The sequence below is a fragment of the Nerophis ophidion genome, linkage group LG14 (genome assembly GCF_033978795.1).
Source record: "Nerophis ophidion isolate RoL-2023_Sa linkage group LG14, RoL_Noph_v1.0, whole genome shotgun sequence".
Classification (NCBI taxonomy): Eukaryota; Metazoa; Chordata; class Actinopteri; order Syngnathiformes; family Syngnathidae; genus Nerophis; species Nerophis ophidion.
In genome coordinates this window covers 24,164,878-24,185,441 of record NC_084624.1, presented here as the reverse complement: position 1 = coordinate 24,185,441, position 20,564 = coordinate 24,164,878, and the positions used below count along the sequence as shown (strand labels likewise).

Sequence of the window (20,564 nt, the reverse complement as noted above, 5' to 3'; positions counted from 1 at the left end):
TCGCTGGAACTAGTATATCATGCAAAAGCACAGATTCCAACCATTGAAATACTTTGTAAAGTTCAAGACTTGCGGTAATTTGAAAACATCACTGCACATCATAATGGCAGCTACAGTTTCCATCTTAAAGATTAAAAAAAATATATTTGGGGATGTCCCGCGGGCCGGATTGAAAAGCTTAACGTGCCACATGCGGCCCTCAGCCCTTAATTTGCCCAGGTTTGAACTAAAGGATGAATGTAAAGATACTGTTACTGACACCAACATTGCATTAGCAAGGAAGTGCAACCTTATGGACAACTTACCAATGACAAACTGCCTTTTGTGTGTCTCTTTTCTTCACAGAAGAAGGACTGAGCTTATTTGTAGGGCCCGACGGGAGCACAGCTTTGGGAAGCCAGCACACTCGGTGGGTGCCATAATGTACAAAGTCTGCGCCACTCTCCAGACATTAATACAAATGATATCACATCTTCCAAAATAGCATCATGTAACTGTGCTAGATCCTTGGAATGTAAAACGTCATGGCGTTCTCTTTCAGGGTTGCAGCTGGAGCCTTCGAGCAAGTGGTGATCAAGCGCTAGGCTGTGTGAAGCCATCATGAAGGGTGTCGTGTTACACTGAGTAAAAGTGGCATCACTGCCGCCTTGCCTCATACTATGCAGAAGTATAAAAGTATAATTACCTACCTAAAGATTCTGTAGAACAGGAAAGCCCTTTAGTGTCCGAGGACTGATGTTGCAGGCCAGCCAGTCTTTAGTTGTTGTTGTTTAAAAAAAAAAGTATTTTGGGATTTTTTAAAAAACATTTGTAACTTGAGTAGGCAGTGCCATCAGTCATCTTGAAATCTATGTTAAAAAAATCAAGTGGTTCATTATTGTCATTAATAAAACATGCATCAGTTGAGGTCTTCATAATAACTGAGTGTGGGTTTTTAAATGTTTTTTCAAGGTGGGATGTTGCTACAGTTATTCTTAACAAATGTAGATATTTAAAAACATTTGTAGCCCATTTTTACGACTGGTTCCATCATTACAACTGTGCCTTTTGAAGGTTAAAGTCATAAATATAACACCACAGCATTGTTTCTCATTTAAATCCCCATTGGAAGTGTATTAATTTTAAATGTTAAATTCTGTTATGTAAATCTTGAGAAGTGTACAGTATTTTTTGACGCCTTTGAGATATTGAAAGTGTTTTATTTAAGGCAAACTTGTTTTAAACTAATAAAAATAAGAGCCAAATGTGATTTAAAATGTTTTAAATGTATCACTCCTGGATGATGGGGATTTTTTTTCCCCCTAATAAAGACCAAATAAATTATTTTTAGATGATTCTTATATTTTCAGCTAACTCCACCTTGGGTAGGTACAATGTACGGTTTGGAAAATGCAATCTAGAAATAAAACCTGATAAAAAACGATGTTTTGAATAATTAAATACTCTCACACACTGAGTTAACTGTTGTGTCAATAGCTGCTGCCATATCAGTTAGTACAGTACCGCATCAAAATTTTCAACAACTAATGCATATGACTTTGGTTCACGATATATGCATGAAGATTTAAAAAAAACAAAACAGCTAGAAATGTTTTTTACTTACTAACACTATCAGTATAGACCAGTGGTTCTCAACCTTTTTTCAGTGATGTACCCCCTGTGAACATTTTTTTTAATTCAAGTAATCCCCTAATCAGAGCAAAGCATTTTTGGTTGGAAAAAAAAAGATATAAAGTAAAATATCAATATTTATGGAACATGTCCACAAAAAATCTAGCTGTCAACACCGAATACTGCATTGTTGCATTTCTTTTCACAGTTTATGAACTTACATTCATATTTTGTTTAAGTATTATTCAATAAATATATTTATAAAGGATTTTTGAATTGTTGCTATTTTTAGAATATTTAAAAAAAAAGAAATCTCACGTACCCCTTGGCACACCTTCAAGTACCCCAAGGGGTACACGTACCCCCATTTGAGAACCACTGGTATATAAACTTTTTGACACTGAGGCCGCATTGGGTTAAAAAATGTGTTTACGGTATATATTCTGAGCGCGATGTCACGTTATCAATGGGAAAATGCATTTTTAGACAATATAATTTGTAGACACAGAGTAGGTAGAAAATGGATTAATAAGGAAAGCTCTTCAAAAATAAGAATTAAAAAATATTTTTTTTAAACTTGGGACTTCCTGCGGGCCAGATTTTGGACGCTGGCGGGCCGAAGTTTGAAGACCCCATGGTATAGACCAGTGGTTCTCAATCTTTTTTCAGTGATATACCCCTGTGAACATTTTTTTTTAATTCAAGTACCCCCTAATCCGACCAACGCATTTTTGGTTGAAAAAAAAGAGATGAAGTAAAATACAGCACTATGTCATCAGTTTCTGATTTATTAAATTGTATAACAGTGCAATATATTACTCATTTTTAGTGGTCTTCAACTATTTGGAAAAAAATATATAAAAATAACTAAAAGCTTGTTGAAAAATAAACAAGTGATTTCAATTATAAATAAATATTTCTACACAAAGAAGTAATCAGGAACTTAAAGTGCCCTCTTCGGGGATTGTAATAGAGATCCATCTGGATTCATGAACTTAATTCTAAACATTTCTTCACAAAAAATAAAATCTTTAACATCAATATTTATGGAATATGTCCACAAAAAATCTAGCTGTCAACACTGAATATTGCATTGTTGCATTTCTTTTCACAGTTTATAAACTTACATTCATATTTTGTTGAAGCATTATTCAATAAATATATTCATAAAGGATTTTTGAATTGTTGCTATTTTTAGAATATTTGAAAAAAAATCTCACGTACCCCTTGGCATACCTTCAACTACCCCCAGGGGTACGCGTACCCCCATTTGAGAACCACTGGTATAGACCAGGGGTCGCCAAACTTTTTGACACGGAGGCCGCATTGGGTTAAAAAAATGTGTATACATATTCTGAGCGTGATGTCACGTTATCAATGAGAAAATACATTTTAAGACAATATAATTTGCCTGAGCGGCTAGGAGACACAGTAGGTAGAAAATGGATTAATAAGGAAAGATCTTCAAAAATAATTAAAAAATTATATCTTTTTTAAACTTGGGACTTCTGGCACCTGGATTTTCAACGCTGGCGGGCCGAAGTTTGAAGACCCCAATATAGACAAACTTTATAATTTCATTCAAAAGTTATAAACTTCAAACAAGCTTTTAGTCTCTTAACATTTTATTTGTGTAAAGCATATTTGAGTTTTTATAAGAAGTGATATATGGCATACAAGACATGAGAACTATCAAATTAAATAAGTGGAAGTGGGCTGGACATATCAGTAGGAGAACCGATAATAGATGGACTTCTCTAATGACATCATGAAGACCCATGGATGGGAGCAGACATAGAGGAAGACAGAGAGTGAGAGGGCGAGATGAAATAGACAAATATTGGGGAACAGTGCAGTGGCAGGGAGCAGCTAGAGATCGTTCACTTTGGCAGAAACATGCTAAGGCTTTCGTCCAGCAGTGGACTGACAACGGATGATGATGATGACATATTAAATTTATGAATTTTATTTTCCACAACCAAGGAGCTGGTTGTTGACCTAGGAAGGAGGAGGAGTACTTCGGCGACCCCTGGGGTCGATGTGGACATGGTTGAGGATTATAAATACCTCGGAGTACACATCGACAACAAGATGAATGGGTCAAAACACGCTGAGGCCCCTCTATAAGAAGGGACAGGAGGCTAGGATCCTTCAACGTCTGTACAAAGATGTTGAAGACGTTCTACGAGTCGGTGGTGGCGAGCGCTTTCTTGTATGCCGTGGCTTGCTGGGGCAGTGGGCTGAGAGTGAGGGACGATAACAGACTGGACAAGTCGGTAGAGAAGGCCAGTAACGTGGTGGGAGTGGAGCTAGACTCTCTGGCGGTGGTGTCAGAGAGGAGAAGTCTAGCAAAACTCCTAGCCATTATGGACAACACCTCCCAACCACTACACTCGGACCTTGCGGAGAGAATGAGCACGTTCAGTGGAAGGCTCAGACTCCCAAAATGTAACACAGAACGACACAGGAGGTCCTTCATACCGACAGCCATCAGACAGTATAATGCATATGTTCCTTGACTGCACTTAAAGGCCTACTGAAATGAGATTTTCTTATTTAAACGGGGATAGCAGGTCCATTCTATGTGTCATACTTGATCATTTCGCGATATTGCCATATTTTTTGCTGAAAGGATTTAGTAGAGAACATCCATGATAAAGTTCGCAACTTTCGGTGCTAAGAGAAAAGCCCTGCCTCTACCGGAAGTCGCAGACGATGACGTCACACGTGTGATGGCTCCTCACATATTCACATTATTTTTAATGGGAGCCTCCAACAAAAAGTGCTATTCGGACCGAGAAAACGACAATTTCCCCATTAATTTCAGCGCGGATGAAAGATTTGTGTTTGAGGATATTGATAGCGACGGACTATAAAAAAAAAAAATAATAAAAAAAAAAAAAGTTAATTCCGATGTTTTTAGAGACATTTACTAGGATAATTCTGGGAAATCCCTTATCTTTCTATTGTGTTGCTAGTGTTTTAGGTAGTTAAATAGTACCTGATAGTCGAAAGGGTGTCTCCACGGATGTCTTGACGCGCAGTGTCGACGGCAGCTATGGACGGCACAAGCTCAGCTTTTCTCCGGTAAGAACTGACTTTTTAACCACAATTTTCTCACCGAAACCTGCTGGTTGACATTTGGTAGGGATCCATGTTGGCTTGACCGCGCTCTGATCCATAGGAAAGTTTCACCTCCAGGAATTTCAAACAATGAATCACCGTGTGTTTGTGTGGCTAAAGGCTAAAGCTTCCCAACTCCATCTTTCTACTGTGACTTCTCCAATATTAATTGAACAAATTGCAAAAGATTCAGCAAAACAAATCTCCAAAATACTGTGTAATTATGCCGTTAAAGCAGACGACTTTTAGCTGTGTGTGTGTGTGCAGCGCTCATATTTCCTTAAAACCCGTGACGTCTTGCGTACACGTCATCATTACACGGCGTTTTCAAGACGAAACTCCCGGGAAATTTAAAATTGTAATTTAGTAAACTAAAAAGGCCGTATTGGCATGTGTTGCAATGTTAATATTTTATCATTGATATATAAACCATCAGACTGCGTGGTGGGCAGTAGTAGGTTTCAGTAAGCCTTTAAATGTAGAATATATGTAGAATATATTTGTATTATTCATATATTATATATATAATATATGTCATATATTATTTATTATTATTATTTTTTATTGTGAGCGAACTGTGGTGCTGAATTTCCCCCAGGGATCAATAAAGTACTTTCTATTCTATTCTAAATATTTTCAGAGCTCGACTGTTTCATTAGGACTCATGCGTTCTGGCGCGGTGACGTCACACATTCGTGAATCAAAATATACTGCAGTATAATTTATTTAGAAAATACACTCTCACTAGCGACATGATTGTCTAAGACAAACAAGATATTTGATGAAAACATTTTTATAAGAAGCATAGAAATTAAGTTAAAACTAGCCTCCGGATGACTCGTCTATTTTTTCATCATTCAATATAGCACCGACAGAAAATCAAAGGCAATTATAGATATCAAAGAAATATGATACAGTACTTACACGTGTTTTTGTTTGCGTTAAGATCCACATTTAAAGCATTCAGTAACAGCTTGTAAAATGTTGACGTAGGGAGAGCGGCTGCCATAGCGGCTCCCAGCCTGCTTACAACCGCAACAAGACGCCACCTTCCATTTCCGGTTCCACCTCGCATCAGCACTTTCGCTCACCACAACGGCGGGAAGTTGTTATCATCCATTTTGTATCATTTTGCTTCTGAAACGGACACACTCGATAACAATCGGAACGGAATATAAACAAACATATGGATTCATAGGCGGAAGGAGAGCTGCAGTACTCGAGAACAACTCGGCTTCGCGGGATTTAGCTAGTATGGCTAACCAGGCCGTTAGCAAGCCTGCGTCGGGAAAACATGGCAACGTATTACCCCTGTGGGGCAACGAGAAGACTATGAACCTCAACCCAATGATTCTTACAAATGTGCTTTCTTCGCCATATTTCAAAGTCCAGCTGTATGAGTTAAAGACATACCATGAAGTGGTGGACGAAATCTATTTCAAGGTAATGCTCGATAATACTAATCCGCATGCTAGTTAGCTAGCGACCGCTACGCTAGGCCAATGTTTCGCTAACTTCTGCGACGGTTCAAGTCGCCAAGAAATGTATAAACGTGGTCATGAGCATTTACATTCGTCTAATTTAGGCAGCGTGTCGAAATTGGTCACAATATTGATAGCTGTGGGCTGTTGACCATGCTAACGTCTGAAGCTAATAGCTAACAGTGGGCTCTTGTATGCAAGCCAATCAGATATTAACTTGTGGGTGTTGTTGTAAGCACAATACCAATGGCGCGCAAAATGCACAACCGTCCATCCATCTATCCATTTCTACTGCTTATTCCCTTTGGGGTCGCGGGGGCGCGCTGGTGCCTATCTCAGCTACAATCGGGCGGGCGGCGGGGTACACCCTGGACAAGTCGCTACCTCATTGCAGGGCCAACACAGATAGACAGACAACATTCACACTCTAGGGTCCATTTAGTGTTGCCAATCCACCTATCCCCAGGTATATTTCTTTGGAAGTGGGAGAAAGCCGTAGTACCCGGAGGGAACCCACGCATTCACGGGGAGGACATGCAAACTCCACACAGAAAGATCCCAAGCCCGGGATTGAACCCAGGGCTACTCAGGACCTTCGTATTGTGAGGTAGACGCACTAACCCCAGTTCCACCTTGCTGCCCACCCCTGGTATAGACATCCATTCTTCCATCCATTGCCTACCGCTTATTCCCTTTGGGGTTGCGGGGGGCGCTGGTGCCTATCTCAGCTACAATTGGGCGGAAGGCGGAGTACACCCTGGGCAATTCGCCACCTCATTGCAGGGCCAACACAGATAGACAGACAACATTCACACACTAGGGCCAATTTAGTGTTGCCAATCCACCTATCCCCAGGTGCATGTCTTTGGAAGCCGGAGTACCCGGAGGGAACCCACAGATTCACGGGGAGGACATGCGAACTCCACACAGAAAGATCCCGAGCCCGGGATTGAACCCTGACCACTCAGGACCTTCGTATTGTGAGGCAGACACACTAACTCCTCCGCCACCGGGAAGCCCCAAAATGCGTAACCGCATTTTGCAAATTTAATGTCAAATCAAATCAAATGTTTATTGGATTCATCACTATACAGTGTACATCCACGACTAAACTACTGACTAAACTACTACCAAGCGTGAATTCAGGCCGGGTGGCCTATTTCAAGTTCCAGGTAACCCTACATTATTATATTTTATAAATAGTAAACCAAGTTGTGGTAGTAGTTTAGTCAGTAGTTCTGTCGTGGATGTACACTGTAAAGTGACGAATCCAAATTGCGCGCCATTGGTATTGTGCTTAGAACACTGTCAAACTACTCAAACGACTAGTCAAACACAACTACTGTATTTCCTTGAATTGCCGCCGGAGCGCTAATTTAAAACCTCACTCCTGCGTTTACCAAAGGCATGCGGTAAAAGTAAGTATGCGCTAATTATTTCAAAACCTCTTCTCACTCCGGCAATTACCAAAGGCATGCAGTAAAAATTTGAGTGTGATGTAAGCTTGGACCATAAATCCTACTGAATAGCTCTTAATCTTCTTCCCTATATGCGATTTCAAATTACCAGTATTGAAATCAGCCTCCTCCATTTTGAAAATGATGTCAGGGGAAGTGTCACTCGTGACATCACAAGTTTGACCAGGCGGTAATACTAAGTTTGCGCTAATTATTTTGCGAAGCGAGTTTGACCCGGCAGTAATTCAAGGCAAGCGCATACTATATGCCCTGCGGCAATTCAAGGAAATACGATAACCACAAGTATCAGTCATTGGCAACTATATTTGTTTGCCCTCATGTTTTAAAATGACTGCAAAAGCTGCTCCCACTAATTAGTAATAGCGGCCACATTGCATAACAAGAATGAACAGAAAGACATTGAACTATCCACAAAGTTGAAAAGCCCTATAGTAAAGCAAGTGGCGCTAGGTAGCTCGTTCCTCCTGCTGCTAAGCAACTATAGTAGATAGATAGATAGATAGATAGATAGATAGAAAGTACTGTAATAATTCCTTCAGGAAAATTTAAATTCCAGAAGCAGTATACAGAATTGAGATCGAATTTAAAAAGTAAATAATGAGGGTATAAATGGAAACACAATAAAAAAATATTACAATAATAATTTAAAAAAAATTACAATGAGAATAAAAATATAAGAGAAACTAGGCAGTAGTGAACATGTTATGAAAAAGTATTGTACTTAAAACTGGATGATATGGCCTTTTTTTAATATCTCGCCATACACGATATCTATCTCGATATTTTGAATTAACACAATACATAAATACATATAATCACAGCAGTATGATAATTCTATGTGTCTACATTAAAACATTCTTCTTCATACTGCATTAATATATGCTCATTTTAAACTTTCATTCAGAGAAGGAAACCACAACTAAGTCAATTAACCAAAACTGTATTTATTAAAGTTATTAGCTGGTGACTTTTCAAATGATGCTACATATTAGCAGTAATGCTACTTTTGGTGGCAACGCTTGTGCCCTACACTTGACAAATTCAAGTTGTCTATTCGACATCTTCCCACTTGAAGCCGAACCACTGCCAGATGATGGACCCCCTGCTGTTTTTCTTGGGAATTAATTCTTCCTTCATTAGCACCTTTCTCTCGTATTACCACTCGCACGGCTTCACTAGCATCACAGCTAACGTTACCCATGCTGCTACCTCTCTGCTTGGCGAGGGCGTATATGTATGTGTGTAAGTTTTTGCGCTTGCTGTCTGTGAGAAGGAGACACAAGAAGGAGTGGGAAGAGTCTGTAGTGTAATGCCCGCAGCTAAAAACAACTGCGTGAGAACATATACTCGAATATCACGATATAGGCATTTTCTATATCGCACGGAGACAAACCCGCGATATCGCCCAGCCCTGATTGCACTGTTATTGTTTTGCATCCCCTGTCATCCTACTACCACCCCTGGCCCCTAGAGAGGAGTTGTACGGTCTAATGATGTGTTGGACGAATTAGTTTTTTAGTCTATCAGTCCTGCACTTAGGATGAAGCAGTCTAGCACTGAACAGGCTCCTCTGGCTACTGATAATGGTATGCAGAGGGTGACTGGCATCATTCAGGATGCTCACTAGTTTTTCCACAGTCCTCTTCTCTGCCACCGTCACCTGTGAGTCCAGTTTTATTCCGATCGTAGAACCGGCCCGTCTGATCAGTTTCTCTAGTATGGAGCTGTCCTTTTTAGATGTACTGCCCCCCAGCACACTACGATGTAGTAAAGAACACTGGCAACCACAGAGTGGTTGTACATATAGTTTCACAATAGGAGTAAACATAATAGAAATTAAAGCCGATTGTATGCCTGATCATGCTCGGGCAGACTTTAATATTTGCCTACTGTAGTCTAATTATGTGGGAATGTTAATTGTACCATCTGTGCAGGTGACTCATGTTGAGCCATGGGAGAAAGGAAGTAGAAAGACTGCAGGTCAGACTGGAATGTGCGGAGGGGTAAGTGAGAAGTACGTGCTTTTTCTATTCCCCATCCTTTACCCCCCTTGTATAATCATCTCTCACATCACGCACAGTATCCACTACTGTTATTGTTATACATCATATATTAGAATGTTTTCTTTTTTATGTACGATGAGTTGCTCTATAGATTTGTCTTCATCCATACTAGGTTCGTGGAGTCGGCACGGGAGGCATTGTGTCAACGGCCTTCTGTCTATTGTACAAACTGTTTACTCTGAAGTTGACACGCAAACAGCTGATGGGTCTGATCACTCACACAGACTCGCCCTACATCCGAGCACTTGGTTTCATGTACATACGGTAAGACTTTTCATTTAGGACAGAACACAGCACTGTGATTCTTCATGGTGTTTTCTTACCTCTTTTAGATACACACAGCCCCCATCAGATTTAGTAGACTGGTATGATGACTTCATGGATGATGAGGAGGTATGTCATGCCTGGTAATATTTTTATGTTTCTATTTCTCGCCATGAAACAACTCGTGCATTTAAAACTGACCCTCTCCTTCTCCTGCTGTGATGCGCTGATTTTTCACCTTTGCCTTCATTTGGCTTAATTACCTGCAGTGTTGTCCCCTAAACCTGAGTAGCTAGGTTACTTGCTCACTGCCACGCTGCTGGTTGTTTTCAGGGTAAGTACCTCAAATGATGCAGAGCACATATTTCATTAGTCTTTTGTGATATATATTATATAAAAGGCATGTCCATATGCTTTCGGCAAGATTTTACCTGGGCTTGTTGCACAAAAAGAATATTATCTATAAATGGCAATTGCAACATTTTGTTATGATATAACAAGGCTATTACACTCACTGGACGCTTTTATTAGGTACACCTGCACAATCTTAGTGCAAGGTCCTAGCATGGATGCAATCGCTTCTCCCGCCAGTTATTAACAAAACAAAAGTGCAATTTGCATAACAAAAACAAATATAAACATGTAAATAGACTCGATTTTCCTGATTAATGCGATTTTTAAAAGAAAATCAGATTCCCGGACTGTAGAGCAGACCGGGATATTAGCCGCATCCACAACATGTTTGAAGAAAACATTTTTTCCCATATATTAGCCGCACCGGGCTGTAAGCCGCAGAAAAATACTTTGTGAAATAAGTTTTTCACTGAAAAATGTTTGGTTTATTTACATACCGTAATTGTTTCCAAACAATGTTTTTAAAATGGCAGTAAAACGGCTAATCAAACACAACAGAAGACATCGTCATGGTCCCCAGCTGCAAAAGTTAACTCTCCAATTAGCTTAACAGGCTGAATAACTCCACGGTGATATTTTGGTGAATTTACTGAGGAATTTGTTCAACTGAAACAATACAAAAAGAATGCCATTGTAAGCTAATAATACCAACACAGACACTTTTAGATGTGTTAGCATTGTAGCTAGCTTCATTACATTGCAATAGCGTGTACAAAAATGCATGGAAACACTCCCACAGACATCACACATGGAACGGTTTAGTAAGTATGAATTGTTAAATTGTGAAACTTACAAACGTTGAGAGGAATGAACAAATTATTTTGAGCAGAAACTCTATGGACGGTTTTTCTTTCTGGTCAACGCAACACGGGAATCACATTTTTAACTCGCAGTTCTTGCAGTGAGTGAACTTGTCCAAGAGATGGTGCTATAGCACGAATAAAACACAATTTCAGTGTCTCTGCTTGGGTTTACTAAAAACAATTGAACACAAATCAGTATGGCAATTGGCAAAAAAAAAATCCATAAATTAGCCATACCGCTTTGTAAGCAGCAGGGTTCAAAATGTAGGAAAAAGTAGTGGCTTATAGTTTGGAATTCACGGTAAGTTTATTTTATTAATGTACATGGTATCCATCAAAGTTGTGTACATTATAAATCAGCATTCTTCTCCCAGATTCCGCAACTTGCTCCTCGACCACACCTGCTGTGTTTCGATTAGTTTGGGTCAGCTCTACCTATATGAGGATACACAATACATTTAGTATGACATTTGGTAATGTAGGCTCGGCCCCCCCTTAAAGTAAGGTTGCATGATATACATTTGATCTATAATAAAGGTTTTAATACTATCATCATATCATGATTTGTCCTGCAAATTTGACACCAAAAAAGCAAACACATTATCTGTAGTATTCTTGTTAGCTGCTAACGTCCTTCCACAGTGCAAAGTCACTTCCATGACAGCAATTCTCGCCTCCATGCCGGCAAATAAACTGTTTCTTACAAGTATTATTACTGGAAGAGGAGGAATAGCTAAACATGCTACAATATACTTCGTACGATGATAAGCTATACGCTAAGCTCGCACGTAAACAAAGATGGGCGGATCGCGACACATATCCATTGTAACGATACCAGGTAGGGTATCAGTATATGAATTATATTATAGCGCATAGATTTTTTTTTGGGGATAAAAATATTTTGTTTTCATTATTGTTTGTGGTATCAGTATTGGTCCGAACAATACTATCCCCATAACTACTTGGTATTTGATACTCAAATTTGTAGTACTGCCCAAGGCTAATTTGAAGTATTCAAACTAGGACTGGGCGATATATACAATATATCGCGGGTTTGTCTCTGTGCAATATAGAAAATTACTATATCGTAATATTCGAGTATACATTCTCAGGCAGTTGCTTTTAACTGCGGGCATTTAGGCTTTTCTCACTCTTTCTTGTCTCTCCTCACAGACAAGCAGGCGCACATTCTTACATACGTCACAACTGTCACGTCATACGTCACATACACGCCCTCACCCTGCAGAGAGGTAGCGGCGTGGCTAACGTTAGCTGCTAACATAACCGTACGAGAAAAAGAAGGTGTGGATCTGGTAACAAATGAAGGAAGACTTAATTCCCAATAAAAACAGCAGGGTTTCCATCGTCTGGCGGTGGTTCGGCTTCAAGTGGGAATATGTCGAACAGACAACCGTAATTTGTCATGTGTGGGGGGGAAAAGCGTTGCTATAAAAAGTAGCATTACTGCTTACATGTAGCATCATTTGAAAAGTCACTCGCTAGAGAATGAAGAGAATTTAATAATTGTAGTAACACACCACATAGTGAACGACAAATACTATCTGATTTCCTATTAGGCAGCTCATTTTTATTTGACATTTAAAATGTCTCTGACAATCTTGCACTTTATGTTTTGGAAATGACTTGAATGTTTGTGCCATTGCTTAGTAACTTTAATAAATATACTTTTGTTCAATTGACGTAGTTGTGATTTCCCTCTCTGCATGAAAGTTTAAAAGTAGCATATATGAATGCAGTATGAAGAAGAACGTTTTAATGTAGACATATAGAATCATCATACTGCTGTAATTATATGCATCAAGTGTTCATTCAAGGCAAAGGCAAAATATCGTAATATATATCATATATCGCGATATGGCCTAAAAATATCGCGATATTAAAAAAAGGCAATATCGCCCAGCCCTAATCCAAACTACAGAAGAGTAAGTGCTTTGTACATTTTAACAGACAAATAGATAAAACTATTTAAAGCAAAAAGATGTTAATAAAAAAATTAGCAAGTAGATTAATAATAGTTTTAACAAAATTATAGAACCAGAATTTACACAATATAATACTGCTTGTCAGCAGCTAACTTAGGGGTCTTTTTAACCCATTTTTAACTTGGTAAATCATCATTTATGTGCCAAACGTTATATCTTTATCCTTATTGCAATATATCTAGTTAAGTCATATTATTATGGTTGCTCTGCCCGCCAGTTAAAAATGAAAACTGCCACATTTCATAATAGAAATAAATATAATGACTGCAAGTCCTCCACAAAGTTGTAGGCCATGATAAGTTGCACACGGCGGACTCTATCCATCCATCTATTTTCAACCGCTTGTCCCTCTGAAATTGTTTGTTGCAGCTCTACTAGATCTGATTCGATATGTGCAGGTGTACCTAATGATCAGGCCGATGAATGTAATTGATTCCATGTGTGCAACCAGGCCTCCTTTTGTTGTTCTGCATTACATTGAAATGAATAAATCATATTTATATATTTTCATAATCCTACCCAACTGGTTAATTCCCCTGTTTTTTTCTTTAGATGCCCATTGTGCAGCAGGTGAATTGGATAGTGTATCTCAGCACTGTTGGTTTGTGTGTGTGAGTGCAAAGCGGCTGTTCTCTACCATACAAAAAAAAGTAAAGGACTGTTCAAGCGGGTGTGCACTTCTTGCCCGCTCACATCTGTGCTTTCACCGTGAGTTCCGTTGTTGCTCCACATTGTACTGAGGGGGTTTGCCCTTTCAGCACAATGAGCATCATGTTGTTGGATTGCTCACCTCACCTATCAAACATACCCTTTAAAGTGAAGAAAGATGGGGTGTCACTAATCTGTTACATCTCGCTGTGTGAGCACAGATGTCAGAGTCTGTTAGACAGCTTAGACGAGCCAAACTATATGTGATATTGTTTCCTCTGTTAAAAGTAAAGACAGACACATTTGATTTGAAAGATTAAGCTAGATGAACAGAGGTGAAGGCTCAGTACTTGGTCATCACATAAAGCCTTTTTTTTAACTTGATGAAACAGTGATAAGAATGCACGTCAAGTGACTTACTGTCCGCTTCCCGCTGCCGTCTGATTCCAGGAACTTGACGTGAAGGCCGGCGGAGGCTGCGTGATGACCGTCGGCGAGATGCTGCGCTCGTTCCTCACCAAACTGGAGTGGTTCTCCACTCTGTTCCCCCGAATCCCCGTGCCTGTGCAGAAGAACATCGACCAGCAGATGAAGGCCAGGCCACGCAAGGTGGTTCAGAAGGAGCCGCTGGAGGAAGAGGAGGACTTCGGGGAGGCGGGGAGGCAAGGCGAGCGCAGACGTTCCAGGTAGAAAACTTTTTTTTGTCGAGATTTGCTTTTATTTTTATATAGAATTATAAAGTTAAATAATTTTGATGTCACTGTAATATTTTTCCAAATATTTACTTTTCAGTCTCTCCAGTTTTTTTAATTGTCCGTCTTAAAATGCAGAAATTCGCAGTAACTTTTCCAGAAAGTTGCAAAGTTTTTAGGCTGATTTTTTTTTTCAATCATTTGGTGTCATGGTTGTTTGAACAATGTGTAATGTGTTTAAGTGTATCAATAATTGCTGAAGAAACACTGTTTCACTTCTTTTATACCAGAAATACTTCAAAGTAAATGGCGGAAGATAAATTGTCAAATGATTGTACTGTGTAAATTAATTATAAATAATAATAGCAATAGGTGTCGACTTGTCCAGGGGTAAGTTTTCATATATAAGCTGCACCGGACTATAAGCTGCAGATATATACGTTGTGAAATGAGTTATTTACAGGGAAACATTTTGTAAATATTTAATTAGATACCTTAGTTGTTTTCCAATGGTGTCTGTAACACGGTAGTAAACATGGTTCAAAGCATAGGGAAAAAGTAGTTGCTTAAAGTCTGGAATTAATGGTAATTAAAATTACAGAACTGGACACCACCAAAGGCTTTCTTGTTGTATGCTGTCTACTCTGTTGTCAGCGATTTGCAAACATTGTCCGTGTATGTTTTGCGCGCAAAGTGTTTTCCTAGTTTGAACATTGATTTATGTTCCAACACAACACACGGCACAGTAAGAGCATTCGTCAACTGGTAAGCGCGATCAGTAGCGATCTTTTTTGTTGGTAAATGACAAAAAAGATTATCACACGTCAACATCTCTAACAAGTAAATGCTGCCTCTTTACTAGGTCAGCATTGCAAATGGAAATCTGTTCTCAATTGTCTCACCATGGATAATTAAATGTTATATAAATACACGTAAACTAGGAAGTAAATGTTATTATATGTTAATACCAAGAAGGCTGCTGAAGACAGGAACAGGAAGTAAGTCTGAGCAATGCAGGAGGATTGTCCCATTTGAGCATTAAAGAGTTGATAGATTACACGTTGTTGTTCCTTCTTCATCAACACAAGAAATAAACATTAGTTTTGATTAGACCAGGGGTCGGCAACCCAAAATATTGAAAGAGCCATATTTGACCAAAAATAAAAATAAAAATCTGTCTGGAGCTAGTTGGGTCATCTAAGACATTTCTGTGAGAGGAAATGTCCGTTTCTCAATACATTTATCATCTAGGAGTGTTACTAAAAAATTTGGCCGGGGTGTGTTTTTCAAAATGGCGGGCAAACTTTGTGAGAGGCCAAAATCCAAGATGGCTGCCGTCAAAATTAACTTTTGAAAGGTTTGACCTACAATGATGCACAATACATGATTTCAGAGCTAACTTTGGTCAAGGAATACATAATTGGTGGTTATCTAATGATATGACCTGTTTTTGACCTACAAATCCAAGATGGAGGCCAGTTTTGAACTCAAAATGTTTTCTTAAATTTAAAGAAAAATCGGCTCAAGCCTTCATATTAAGCTCTACTCATGATGAGTTGAATAATACACAATATAAATACACAAAAGTAATATCTGAAGTAAATAAAGTCAATGTTTGTGTAGTTGCTGATTTGTAGTTTCCCAGTAAATAGAGTAGGCTACTGAGAATACAGTATGTGACCTGCTCTATCAAAATTAAGTCACAAGTCACAAAAAGATTTGTTGATTAATAAACACTAGCGGAAAGAAAAGATTCTTAGCTTTCCAGCATTACCAATGTCATGGTTCTACTCCAAATATTAAGCCTGCTATGCCCTACTAGTTTATGGGGAAAAGTTAATTAAAACGCATGTACAGCGCTGCTTGCAGGCAAAATAGGCAAGGCAAGTTTATTTGTATAGCACAATTCATACACAGAGTCATTCAAAGTGCTTTACAGAAACATAATTACAGAGCAGAATTACATTGAGGAACAAAACATTATATACATCAAATAATCATTATTCCAATTAAAATGGAAAACTGCAGATAAAATACTTCTAATTGACAGAATAGAATACAATGCTCACATTTTGCTGCAATTGCTAACTTCAATCTAAAGCCTGTTTCATTTATACACATGAAACATATATTTCCCAATCTTTCATTTATGCACTTATAATGTATATTTCCCCATTTAAATTAGGATTGCATTCACTTCTAACATGTTAGAAATGCTTCCAGCGGCTATGTGAGATACTTTCCCTCCCAAAGAAGGACAAAACACACACTGTCCTATGAATGTGTCCTAAAATGTGGCAAACCTTGCAAAACCACTGATACCATAAATCAAGGCAAATGTGACAGCTTATGAATCAAAGCCCAAAAATCGTCAGGACTTTTTAAATTGGCTGATGTTTAACCCACCATCTCCCAGGAAGATGAGCCAAGCAATCCCTACATGCATTTGTCATGTTATATTTCTGTCTCATCTTCACAAGTACTTGACCAAGACAGTCGACGCAAAGATAAAGAAAGTGCAGGTGCTCAGTGTTCAATATCTGAAATGCCTGCTCAGAGTGATGTTGATGGTGAAGAGGCAGAGAGACCAAAGCGAAAGCGCCAGTACCAAAAGTACCAAAGTGCCTTCGTTCATCAGTAGGTGGGCCTCTCGATGACCAAACAAAATGTGTGTGGTGCCTGCAAGGTATGGACATGAAGCACTCAAGCAGGAAGCGAGGCCAGGTTTTATGAATCAGCTTACTGTCTGCATGGCACTCCTTCAAGCGCCACACAATCATAGAAGAGGCACAGCTCACGGATCGTCTCTCACGGCTAGTTGAGTCAACGGTGATGATGAAGAATAGTGATTATGCCTACGGTTCTCAACAAACATCAACAAGTTGTTACATTGGCCTATATAGTTTACTTAGCTTAATTTACATCCACCACTACTCTTTTATTCTGTAGTGTTTTCTACCAGCCTTTGCCCTCCACTTTATTTGCTTTTATTTTTACAATATATTTCAATCCATCGATTTTCTACCACTTTTTCGGAGTCAACTACAGTCGGGCGGAAGGCGGAGTACACCCTGGGCAAGTCGCCACCTCATCGCAGGGCCAACACCATTAGACAGACAACACTCACATTCAAACACTAGGGCCAATTTAGTGTTGCTAATCAACCTATCCCCAGATGCATATTTTTGGATGTGGGAGGAAGCCGGAGTACCCGGAGAGAACCTATGCAAACTCCACACAGGGATTGAACTCAGGACCTTCTTATTGTGAGGCACATGTACTAACCCCTGTGTCACCGTGCTGCCCTACAATATCTGTGATATTTGAAATTATATTTTCAGTGCGACATTATATGGTTCAGTTTTTGTGTTAGCCAGAGAGAGACGTTGCCTTCAAATCTGCCCTTAAGGTCGTTAGGCTTTTTATTGTTGTATTTCTAAAAAAAAAATAACAAGGAAAAGGAAAAAAAAAACCTCCCTTTTGATTGTTCACCTTGTCGTGGTAAGGGAGCTTGAGCACCTTAGTGAACCCTGAGAGCTATGCCGATAGGACAAAACTCCTAGCATGTCTGCCAAAGCACAGTCAGACAACCTTGCATTTGGGGCCAATAACACAGGGGTATTCATATATCTGACCTTCGCAGATATATGGAGTATGATGGAAGATACCCACCTATCCCTTGTGTTCATAACTCCGTTCATCCTGAATAGAGCTTTCATTAGAGCCTAATATGAAGACTCTCGCTGAAGCCTATCTCAGCTCCAACACATGATATAAGTGTCTATAATAGCCTACTGTCAAAATGACTGTCGCAGGCTGACAAATATCTGTTGACAGAAATGTAATATTTAGTGTACCCATTTTTACAACATTGAAAAACATTAGTAAAACGCAGGCTTCTCATTGTGTGTGATAACTCTCCTAAATTACTGGCTTAGAATGGCCACCGGTATAAATGTGTGTGTCCGAGTTAAAGGAAATGGCAGTATGTCTTCTAATGGATTTATAACTATCTATGCAAGCTGGTTTACGTTTGCTGTGGTCTATGAGAACACACGAAGAACTATCAGAAATGCAGGCAATATTCCATACAGGTAATATGTCATGAGAAATGCAGATATAAATTAAATACACAGAGGACATGGGAAATTAAATTAGCTCAAATATACCTACAAGTGAGGCATAATGATGCATTACATATATAGTTAGCCTAAATAGCATGTGAGCATCGATTAATTTGCAGTCATGCACTGACCAAAAATGCTTGGTAAGCACTCCACACAAGTCAATAACATCAACAACTTTGTGCATTCATGCACAACATAAAAATATTGGTGGACAAAATGAGACAAAGAATGAGTGGCATAAAATATGTATTTCTCTGGCATCCTTAAAGAAAGTTGACATGTTAACAAACTATGGTGAGTTCAAGGGCCACCAAAATTAGTAGGACAAAACCGCGCTCACCAAATACTCTCATCAGAGAATCATGTTTAACATAAACAGTAGGATTTCTAACATTTAGATAGGTTTGTGTCATGTTGTCGTCCTACAGAAACAATATTTAATAAAAAATATATTTTTTCCCCCATCTTTTTCTATTTTCCTACATTTCTGAAAGACCTCCGGGGAGCCACTAGGGCGACCCTTAAAAGCCACAGATTGCAGACCCATGTATTAGACAGTTGGCATTTGCATTTGAGTGCAGCTCAGAGCTGAAATGGATTGGCAAAATAATGCAGAGGTTTTACGAGACTGCGCATAATTTGCGTAGATTTGTTGACTTTACGTGAAGTGGCGCGATCGGGACATTGCAGGTTCCTGGAGGTATTGCCTCTTTGGTTGCATTGCCGTTAATTGTTGCCATTGTTTTCATTGACCAGGACCCCCAGGCGGACCCCGAGCCCAAGGCGCTCTCCGAAACGGTCGAGGAGTCGGAGCCACCATCGCGAACGAGAGCGCCACGGCCCCAGCTTTGACCGCGAGCTGGAAAGGGAGCGGGAACGCCAGAGGAAGGAGCGTGACGGTCGGGACCGTGACAGGGACAGAGGGGATCGGGAAAGGAGGCGATCCCGCAGCGCAGAGAGAAACCACCAAGAACGGCGTGAGCGTCGAAGAAGTTGCAGCAACAGCCGCGACCGAAGGAGCGAGCGGCGAGACAAAGAGCGTGATGCGGGCGACGACCGCAGCAAGAGAAAGGAACGGGACCACCATCGAGATCGGCCCGCTGAGAAAGAGAGGTCCAAAGAACGAAAGAGCAAGGGGGAAAGCGACGACAGGCGCCACAACGATAGGGAGCGACACCGAGAAGAGCGCAAGACCAAGAAGTCGAGCCGAAGTCGAAGCCGGGAGAAGCGGCACAAAAGCGGAGGCGAGGAGAAGAGCAGGAAACAGGATGGCAGCCACAGCAGAGAGAAGGAAAGAGACGGCGAGCAGCGCCCTCACAAACGCAGTCACAGCAAAGAGAGGAGCCATCACCAGCGAGAGTCAAGCAACAACAAACACGCCGAGCGACGGAGAAGTGCGAGCATCGAATAACTTTTTTTTTGTCTCACTTTGTGCGAATGTCATCATGTTTGTTTTCTGCCTTTTTCACCTTGTAGCCCATTTTAGTTTCCACTTGACGTTCACAGTGGGGAGGAACATTGTCATTTTGTATACCGTTCATTGTTTGGCCCCTGGAAAATATAATTTGATGTATATATTTTCAGACCGTCGACACATCAGTGGTGTTCGTTGAACAGGTTGGGCACAAGCTTTGCAAAAAGCCATCATGTTTAGCTGACTACTCTGATTTCCGAAGATGTCAATAATGCATCCATGTGAAGTTGTATTTGTAGATGTCCTGAGAATGTTTTAATCCCTCAAAGGAGTCTGCAAAGGGTTCAAGTAAGCCCACACCGAGACCCCCGCTTGTCACATGTCTCGATTGTTGCATTTTGTTTTCTAATAAAAACAATTTTACAAAAAAGTGGCAGTCCAAT

General features: G+C 39.8%; 3 protein-coding genes across 3 annotated transcripts in view; 2 read left to right on the top strand and 1 right to left on the bottom strand.

The window, feature by feature from the left end:
- LOC133568330 (EEIG family member 2-like) overlaps positions 1–1,329 on the top strand; it is an 18,215-nt gene extending 16,886 nt beyond the window's left edge. The window contains exons 10-11 of the mRNA XM_061920205.1: positions 346–409; positions 542–1,329. Coding sequence (XP_061776189.1) covers positions 346–409; positions 542–584 — 107 coding nt within the window. The 3' untranslated portion in view covers positions 585–1,329. The remainder of the gene's footprint in view (positions 1–345; positions 410–541) is intronic.
- Positions 1–5,804, bottom strand: part of LOC133568329 (mitochondrial adenyl nucleotide antiporter SLC25A24-like) — a 57,153-nt gene extending 51,349 nt beyond the window's left edge. The window contains exon 1 of the mRNA XM_061920204.1: positions 5,659–5,804. Coding sequence (XP_061776188.1) covers positions 5,659–5,688 — 30 coding nt within the window. The 5' untranslated portion in view covers positions 5,689–5,804. The remainder of the gene's footprint in view (positions 1–5,658) is intronic.
- LOC133568908 (pre-mRNA-splicing factor 38B-like) lies at positions 5,746–20,543 on the top strand (the record flags this gene model as incomplete). Its single annotated transcript, XM_061921100.1, has 6 exons — positions 5,746–6,177; positions 9,628–9,696; positions 9,869–10,020; positions 10,089–10,149; positions 14,339–14,574; positions 19,464–20,543. Coding segments are annotated over 6 exons (1,605 nt in total), but the record flags the coding sequence as incomplete, so codon positions are not given.
- Positions 20,544–20,564: the final 21 nt, after the last annotated feature.